This window comes from Cornus florida, unplaced genomic scaffold (genome assembly GCF_030987335.1).
Source record: "Cornus florida cultivar Cherokee Brave unplaced genomic scaffold, ASM3098733v1 CherokeeBrave_3.0.0_Hap2_Chr09, whole genome shotgun sequence".
In the NCBI taxonomy this organism is placed as follows: Eukaryota; Viridiplantae; Streptophyta; class Magnoliopsida; order Cornales; family Cornaceae; genus Cornus; species Cornus florida.
In genome coordinates this window covers 89,023,751-89,033,557 of record NW_026775579.1, presented here as the reverse complement: position 1 = coordinate 89,033,557, position 9,807 = coordinate 89,023,751, and the positions used below count along the sequence as shown (strand labels likewise).

At 34.5% G+C, this 9,807-nt stretch overlaps 1 protein-coding gene across 1 annotated transcript; it reads left to right on the top strand.

Annotated features, from left to right (window-relative positions):
• The first annotated feature begins 2,444 nt into the window (after positions 1 to 2,444).
• LOC132274999 (low affinity inorganic phosphate transporter 1) lies at positions 2,445 to 6,145 on the top strand. Its single transcript, XM_059776380.1, has 2 exons — positions 2,445 to 2,621; positions 4,212 to 6,145. Exon 2 carries the CDS (start codon positions 4,270 to 4,272, stop codon positions 5,893 to 5,895), a length of 1,626 nt encoding a protein of 541 aa, XP_059632363.1. The 5' UTR covers positions 2,445 to 2,621; positions 4,212 to 4,269; the 3' UTR covers positions 5,896 to 6,145.
• The last annotated feature ends 3,662 nt before the right edge of the window (positions 6,146 to 9,807 follow it).

The following is a 9,807-nucleotide window of genomic DNA, read 5'->3' as shown; positions in this document are numbered from 1 at the left end:
AAATATAATTTATTTAAAATATATGTATTGGATCAAAACGTCATTTTAGACGTCTACATTTTTAATAAGTTGGGACATTTATAAAGTAAAAAAAAAAAAAAAAAAAATGAACAATATAAAGTTTTTTTTTTTTTATGCATAAATTATTCATGAATGTAGATTGGTCCAATTTATTAAATTGTAAAGTAATATTTTTATCTATTTTTAAACTTTCAAAAGATATCTTTATTAAAAAAAAATAGATAAATTTAGTCTAAGTGTCCTTTTGTCGTATATTCTCGTTACTTCTTCTCACTTTGGGTGTGACTTGGGTTTTCGTGGCTTTCGCACTACAGCTCCTGAACCTGCTCTTGATATGTGTCACTTAACTTTTACCTTTATTGGTAGAGATATCTACAGATGAAAACTACAAGATTAAGTGGATAGAAGTTTTTTTATTATTATTTTTTCTTTCGGAAATTACATAGAAGTTTCTTTAAACTATTCATTTCTTTGTTCTTATCGAAAAGATATATATTATTTTCTTACAAATATATAAACTAATCCTATAATCCAGTTGATTATTTTGATAGTAATCAGTGAATGCATAAAATCAGAAATGAACCATAAAGCAAGTTGGACTTTTCTTTTCCTACCCGAATTATGCAACTTCGTTGCTGCCTCCGTCTGTCATGTTTCACGGAATTAAGGAACTAGGTCCCCTATTTGCATCGGATTTTTCTTGCATTCTTTGCCCACAATTAACTCCAATTGACCTGACGTAGTTGACTTGGACTTCATGCCTGAATGTTGAACCACCAATATCTTAACTGCAAGTAAATCCCACTTGATTCATTATCTACTCCTTATTACTAGTATTTTCGATCAGTTTTTGGTCAAGTGCAATACCCTTTGTTCAAATATAAAAGTTGGGATGAGTCCACGAAATACATGGTGAGACAATGGGTCAGTGTGTTGTTGACTCTTCACTAAAGTAACAATTTTTTTTTTTTTTTTTTTTTTTGTCCGTTGATCGTAAAACACGCATATCATATTAAGTAAAATTATTTTTTATAATATATATATTTCTATCAAATATTGAAGCTACGGCACTATAAACTTCCCTTCTATGTACCAGTTTTGAATCTTGGAATGTGGTTTAAGGTTTAAGCCCCAAACCAAAAGGGTGCAAGGTGTGAAGCAGTGACAGATGACAACTTTGGTGACAATGACTTCCAAACGGCTCAGCGATATTACTCCTCCTTTCTTAAATGAGAGGTCGGTGGTTCGAATCTCGATTAAAAAAAATGGGTGTGCATAATTACTTTAAAAAAAAAAACAAAAAAACAAAGTCATTGTCCATATACTATTTATACATATACAAAGCTAACGTACGTGTTATAAGGATTCAATACTTAATTAAGAAAACAATTATTAGTCCTCTCATTATACCCGTGGTGATGATGATTACTGTGTCATCTCAAAAATCATAAGCCGTACAATTGTTAGTATGTCCAACACTCCAAACTATGCGTATCCAAATCATAGATTACATGTACACATCTTGTGAAGCAATATCACATGACTACTGTATCGTTTTCAATGGTTTAGAAGTACTGGAAATTGTTGATCCGGATAAGGGTCCAAAATAATAAAATTTAATTTTTACATACAAATATGTGTTTGAGAATTGTTAATGTTTAACATCGACACACCAGGGGCGGAGGGAGGGGTGGCCATGACCCCCCAAATTTTTCTGTAATCTCTATTAATGGTATATATTTATATTTATTCAAAGTAATTTAATACAGAAAAATTTAAATTTATCCCCTCAAAATTTTCTATAACTTCTATTAATAGTATATATTTATAATTATTAATGGTAATTTATTATAGAAAATTTAAAATTGACCCTCTAAATTTTCAAAAAAATACTTATTTTTGTTAATTATTTATGGTTATTAAAAATGATTTGCAAAAGAAATTGATTATGCTTCTCAAAGGCTAAGGAATCTTTTTTTTTTTATTTAAAGGTTATTATTACAATCTTGGTATAATATATGAGTACTCTATTCGCATCCTTCGTACAATATTTCTGATTCTACCCCTAATTAACAACACATGCTCCTGGTAAAAAAGTGTTCGTGCTCTCTAGCTTTATGATCAAGCACCAAAATTGCTGGTGCAGTATTACTTCTTTATGCCGCCACACACTGGATAAAATAAAATAATAAAACTAAACGTATGGGGGTCAACACGAGGCAAGTAGTGTAGGAAAATTTGGAACTTAATTTAGTGATTGATACGACACTTTAGATCGTTGACTGCTTAAGTTTTAAAAACAATACGAGAGTCCATACGTGTCGAAATCGCAACGGTAAAGAGGGCTAATTTTGTGGGGAATGGAATAACATATTCTGAAAAAATATTCTGAAAAAATATTCTATATAAACCCTATGGCTTCAGATGGAGCTGAATACGGAACAAATCTTCCCATCCTTAATTTCCCTCCATACCCATCTCACTCCCATTCCCATCACTTCTCTCTCTTTCTCTCACCTTCAACCTCTTCTCTCACTAAAACTCTCTCTCTCTCTGGAGATCTGCATTTGGGGTTGACTGGTTCTCTCGTTACTATTCAGGTATAATAAAACCATCTCTTGTAATTTTTCGTTCTAATCTCTATTTTCTTCACAAAGTAGTATAGTACGTTCATGCTTATTAACGTTAATTTTTTCTTTTTGATTTTTATTCCCATGATTATATATGTATTCCATATATCACTATGAAGGTATATATATACACACATTAGTTTTCGTTAGCAGCGAAGATTCACCATCATATTAAATAACGTCCCTTATAAAAGAAAGATCTGAATTATTATTATTATTATTATTATTATTATTATTTTAAAGTAATGACATCATGGACTACAAATGGTATTGTTCTTGATTTTTTATTTATTTATTTATTTATTTTTGTAATTTCCAAAAGGCAAAGTATTGTTCTTGAAGTTGGGTTTCTAGTTCCATAGCTATTTTTCCAAATTTTTGCGTTGGGTGTGAAAAAGTATTAAAAGTATATTTATGAACACATACGTTGTCAATTTTGTTAGGAAAAGGGGTGGGGGAATTTTTAGTTGTTGAGATTCTCCCATCTTCTGAAGTTGCGCTCACTTTTTTAAAGATGTTTTTTTACATGAATTTAGTTTCTATTTCGAATAAAAATAGAAAGTAATTTGAACCCTTTTTATCAATCTTACTAGCTAGCAAACAAGTGACATCATGTGGTATTTTTAACATTTTCTGTATTTTTTTTTCCCTGGGTAGTTTCTTAAATCATTAACCGCTAATTTCTAGAGCTTTTGAAGAATTTTTTTTTGGATTCAACAAATATGACTTTCTGTCTCTTTTGTGTATATCCCAAAGCCATAATTACCATTAATCTTATCCCTAAAAGAGTATTCCGTGTTTTTTCAACTCTTGTTGGGACTTGAGGCCTTAATTTTGTTGCTTAATTCTCTTTGCTTGTAATATGATAAAGTTTCTAATATGGTCATGTAGTTCACATCCTTCTGTTTGTTTCATTGGAAAGTTTTTCTTTTCCATTTTCTTTCATCCATGGAGCTTTTACTTTAACTTAGAAGCAGAGATAGAGAGAGAGAGAGAAAAAAAAAACACACACACACACACAGAGGAGTCCCGTGTCTTTTATTTTGGGTAGGTGAAAAACACACAGGACTCTGAAGCAAAAGTACCTAAACAACATTAATAATTGGGGCCCAAGTCCAACATGACTACTCTTCGCAAATATCTTCAAATCATTGCAACGAAACATTTGAATATCCAATAAAATAAAGAAGAATCTATATAAAAAAAAAATTCCCAACTACAGCTGTTAATTTTTGTAGTTTTGATAACTTTGTTTTATTCTATTTTATACACCTGTGAATGCTGTGCTCTTAATTGATTTCTTTTGACATGTCTACTCTAATTTGTCGATTTTCAATGCATCATAGTCACAAAGGTCGCCAACTTTGACAAAATCATGTGTTGGCATTAGAGGTTTCAAATCCGTGGAAAACGCGTGGCCACTTTTTGTCTTCTTTTGAAATATCTAATTTTCTTTGTTTGTTGCATTAACTACAAATTTAATTTAATCAACTCGCTTGAAATGGTGTTTTGATCTATTAATAGCTTGTGATATTTATCTTCCCTGTTTTATGTTTTCAGGGTATAGAAGGTGTAAGGTTGATTAGTACAGTGAAAAGGGCTGTGAGAGGAGGTTGTCATGGCCAGAGAACAATTGCAAGTGCTTAATGCACTTGATTTGGCCAAAACACAATGGTACCATTTCACGGCAATTGTAATCGCCGGCATGGGTTTTTTCACCGATGCCTATGATCTGTTTTGTGTATCTTTGGTGACTAAATTGCTTGGCCGCCTATACTACCACCACCCTGGTGATGCCAAACCAGGGACTCTGCCTCCTAATGTCGCGGCTGCAGTTAATGGTGTTGCATTTTGTGGCACCCTTGCTGGCCAGCTCTTCTTTGGATGGCTCGGGGACAAAATGGGGCGTAAACGAGTCTATGGCATGACCCTTATGCTGATGGTCATCTGCTCAATTGGCTCTGGCCTTTCCTTTAGCAATGACCCTAAGGCTGTTATGGCCACACTTTGTTTCTTTCGCTTCTGGCTAGGCTTTGGCATTGGTGGCGATTACCCTCTTTCCGCCACCATTATGTCTGAGTATGCCAACAAAAAGACTCGTGGAGCGTTCATTGCAGCTGTGTTTGCCATGCAAGGTTTTGGAATTTTGGCTGGTGGAATGGTTGCCATTATAGTTTCTGCAGCATTTAGGTCCAAGTATCCAGCCCCGGACTATGCAACTAATCCTGCTACCTCTGCTGTCCCGCAAGCTGATTATGTTTGGCGTATAATTGTAATGTTTGGTGCAGTACCGGCTGCTCTTACTTATTACTGGCGTATGAAGATGCCTGAAACTGCCCGTTACACTGCTTTAGTCGCCAAGAATGCCAAAAGGGCTGCTGCTGATATGTCCAAAGTTTTGCAAGTTGATATAGAAGCAGAACAAGAGAAAGTTGAAAGTATTTCCCAAGATAAAGGAAATGACTTTGGCTTGTTTTCAAAGAAGTTTCTGCATCGCCATGGGCTTCACTTGCTTGGTACCACTAGCACGTGGTTTTTACTGGACATCGCCTTCTATAGTCAGAACCTTTTCCAAAAGGACATTTTCAGTGCAATTGGGTGGATTCCACCAGCCCAAACAATGGATGCCATTGAGGAGGTTTACAAAATAGCAAGGGCTCAAACTCTCATAGCTCTTTGCAGTACTGTTCCTGGCTACTGGTTTACCGTGTTCCTCATAGATAGAATCGGGAGGTTTGCAATTCAATTGATGGGCTTCTTCTTCATGACAGTGTTTATGTTTGCCTTAGCTATTCCCTACGATCACTGGACTCACAAAGACAACCGAATTGGATTTGTCATCATGTATTCACTAACCTTCTTCTTTGCGAACTTTGGTCCAAATGCCACAACCTTTGTTGTGCCAGCAGAGATTTTCCCAGCAAGGCTACGGTCAACGTGCCATGGTATATCAGCAGCAGCTGGCAAAGCCGGAGCAATAGTGGGAGCGTTTGGTTTCTTGTATGCAGCTCAAAATCAGAACAAGGATAAGACAGATAAAGGGTATCCACCTGGTATTGGTGTGAGGAATTCGCTTATTGTTCTTGGCGTGGTCAACTTCTTAGGTATTCTTTTCACATTCTTGGTGCCTGAATCAAACGGAAAATCTTTGGAGGAAATGTCCCAGGAGAACGAAGAAGAAAATGAATCGGCAACTGAGATGAGGCCTCATGGTGGTGCTGATGCTAGGACAATGCCAGTTTAATCAGGCCTTCTTCTCTATAGTTTCTTTGTGTTATTCGGGGTACTTAGTTGACTATGCATGTCCTCGAGCACACATCTTAAGATGGAATAAGCTTTTTCGCTTCACTTCCAGCACATCTTAAGATGGAATAAGCTCTTACGCTGCTTTCTGGTGTTTATTACGATCTTTTGATGTAGAAAGATAAGTTTGTGATTGTCTTTGAATTCCACATATTGCAAACCGAAGTAAAATGAAAAAACTTTTGTGCATATATGCTTCCTATTTTCTTAGTATGCTGATGGAGAATTTTTTATTTTTGCAACAATATTCATATCTTTGAATTTGGGAAGATAAAATTGGAGGAACTCATTTATTAGCACTAAATCCATTCTTACAAGTTACAAATGTTTGATATTTTGTTGAATCTTACTTGATAATTGTTATCTTGTTGGACCTATATCTTTGATTGCTTTAAAGTAGGGAATTTACTTTGAAGATACCCATTGATTTGACCCTCCACGAACACAAGTTTTTGTATTCAAATGCACCTTTGGTGAATCCAGTAGAAAGACTTGAATGAAGATGATATCAGAGCAAAATGTGGGCTGTGATTTGAAAGAAAGTAGATGCCAAAACTGTGGTCGATGCTGTGAAATGGTTTTCCTCTGTTCTGACTGAAGTTGCAGTCCATGATATGAAAGATGTCATGCAACAGTTCAGTGCTATAAAAGTGTGTCATATCCCAAGATCTTGTCATAGCATTCATGATCTTAGAAAGCATGCATTATGATTTTAAATGGCTGAATTAGCTGATGGTGGCTTGCGTCTTGATCATTAAATCGAGTTTAAACACATTATTTCAAGCTAAAAAGTACTGCAGTGCGCCACAGCTCGCTACAACAAAGGATCCAAACGTGTGCTGGCTTTACCTAAAGAGTGGCTGAGAATCCGTCATTGAACAACAATTTTTCTCTGATCTGATCAATGGAAGTTTATCCAGTTTTTGTGAAAAAACAAAAAATTACCAACTCAATGGATCACATCTAGCTAAAAATGACTGGTGGGTGAATATTACCAATTAAGCAAGACATTCATGATACTTGAAATACTCTTTTGCAATGTTAGACCTTTCATTGTTGTTCTGAGATTTTGATCATAGTAAAGCTATAGTGAAGTTCTTGGAAAGAGAACAGATATGACAGAACTATTACTTTACTATGATCGCATCTTATTTTCTCCCTCTTTTATCGAGTTTATGTCATTGCCCCTTCAATTGCAGAGCAGACATAGAAGACTTCAAAATTTCTTTTCTTTTCCTATGACTTTTCCTTCATATTCTTGGAAATCAAACAGAACATTAACTTTTTTTTAAGCCCGCCATTGCCGTTTATTGGGCGCATGTATTTTTTTGTCCTTTGGACACGATTGTTGATGGCTTAAAAGCCAAAATTAGAGGGACCATTGACTTGACTCTTGTTTACATCAATAATATCAGTGCAAAGACTTCCCATAATGACAAAATATCACTGCAATGTATGATGTAAATTTGATTCAGAAAGGACTACTCAATTCAAGATAACCTCACTTGACAAGTGGTTAAAAGAAGATCATATGAGAAGTAATATCAATACATAACCATTAAAAATTGTTTTCATAAACAGAATGATACTTGACACACATCCATGCTTAAAGAAAACAAAAACATAAAAACAAAGACGTGGTCACAACTTTAGACTTGTTCTGAAGAATCTGAACCATAGTCTTGTTTCAAGGACTACTCAATTCAAGATAACCTCACTTGACAAGTGGTTAAAAGAAGATCATATGAGAAGTAATATCAATACATAACCATTAAAAATTGTTTTCATAAACAGAATGATACTTGACACACATCCATGCTTAAAGAAAACAAAAACATAAAAACAATGACATGTGGTCACAACTTTAGACTTGTTCTGAAGAATCTGAACCATAGTCTTGTTTCAAGGCCTAGATTCCCAACTTAAGATTTGTTCTAAAAAAATCTGAACCTTAGTCTTGTTTTAAGGCCTAGACTTCCAACTTGATTTGTTCTAAACCTTCGTCTTGTCTTGAGGCCATGACTTCCAACTTCCTATCGTGTGTATAAAGCTGCAAAAGACTTTCGATACGTTGGGAATAGAAAAACACACAATTTATGTAATTCGGTAAATTATTTTGCATACGTCCTCGGCACGTATTAAAAATTTCACTATTAATAATCGGTGTTTACTAGTTCTTACAAAGACCTTATAAATTCAGCTCCTCTCAAAGTGGCAACATAAATTGAACTTGTGATTTAGGCTCAAATTGAACTTGTGATTTAGGCTCCACAACCTCAACGTGATATAAACTAGGTTCAAGTTCACGTAAGAACATTGACTTGGGCACTGATTCAAAATACCAAATTCTGGGCTATTTTCCCACTACTGATATCCTTCCATAGAATGTGGAGTCCAGTGTACCAAGGCCTTTGCCTTGTTTGTGAACTCAAACAGAGAATTACGAATTGATTTCCCCCAGCTTCTTATAGAGGCTTGCATTTAGAAAGAATCGGTATGTCACTATGTCCATTCTGAACAGTTCAATTTACTTGCATTTTTATTCTTTTTCCAATGTCTTCACAGCAACCAGGTGGAGTATAGACTGTATAGTTCATTTGAATTCTGGCTTCGCTGGTCTTATCTTTAGCGTGTGTTTGATTATATCTCGGGGGTTCAGATCAATTTTCATGGTATACAAATGAAAGCAGAATCATTATTGGCTAATAATGATTCTGGTTGCTTGAATGTATCTTTGTACATTTTAGATTGCACCAATCAATATATATGGCTAAAAATTGTATAAAATGTCAATTCCATGATGTGGCTTGCTGCAAGTTGTCCTCCATTCAATTCATAGAGAAACTGTTTGTGTGATATTTGGTTGATTTTTCGGTACAGCTGAAGATATAATGGAGAGGCATGGATGGGATTGAAGGACCAATGATGTAGGGGTGGCAATGCTTGATTATGAATTGTGTTCGCTTCGTGTCGATATAAGGGTATTATATTAAATAGGTAAATTTAAACTCAATTTATTTAATAATCGTGTCAAGAATTTTCAACACTAACCCAGCTCGTTTATTAAACAGGTAAACGTGTTAACCCGTTTAATGATCTGTTTATCAAAACAAGACATTTAATATTTAATCAAATATTAAATAATAATAATAATAATTGTCATAATTAATCTAAATATTCAAAATAAAAAGAAAAATCACAAGGTATGTTTATGTTGAAATGACTTAACTATTCATAATAATTGAATTTAAACAGATAACATATTACATAGGTCATACTCACAATTATAACATATTGGATTAAATAGGTCATACGGGTTGAACCCTTCAACTCTAACCCGACACAATTAAGTAAACAGATTAATCGTATCGACCCTTTTATAACCCAAATTCGTTTATGTCAAACCCAAATCCTTTTAACTCGTGTTGTATTGTCGCGTCGTATCATAATTTACCACCCTAGATGTATAGTACATATTTTTACATAAATAAAAATGCACTAATATTTTGGTGGGATACAAAGTAAGGCATATATTACTTTAGAACTAAGACCCAATGTACATGATCATGAATTTAACTTGAGGCTCTTCCTATTGAACAAAACGGTTTTAAACAACTTCTATAGAATTCTATAATGAGAGGAAGGAGACAACACAAATAATAATCAGCTTCACTGATCAGTGTAGCGATCCGAATGCTAAATTAAGTAAGGAGCAGCACTGGTTATGGGATAAGGTACTAAAGGGCCTCATGGTTTTTATTTTTTTCCCGGGAAAGCATGCCTCGTGGTATTTGGAAAAGCCTTTTATCTAGGATTTAGTTTCTGAAATTGGAAGAGTTTATATGTGGCTAGC

Coding starts and splice junctions, on each gene's coding strand:
- LOC132274999 (XM_059776380.1), top strand. CDS start 4,270: ATGGCCAGAGAACAATTGCAAGTGCTTAATGCACTTGATTTGGCCAAA.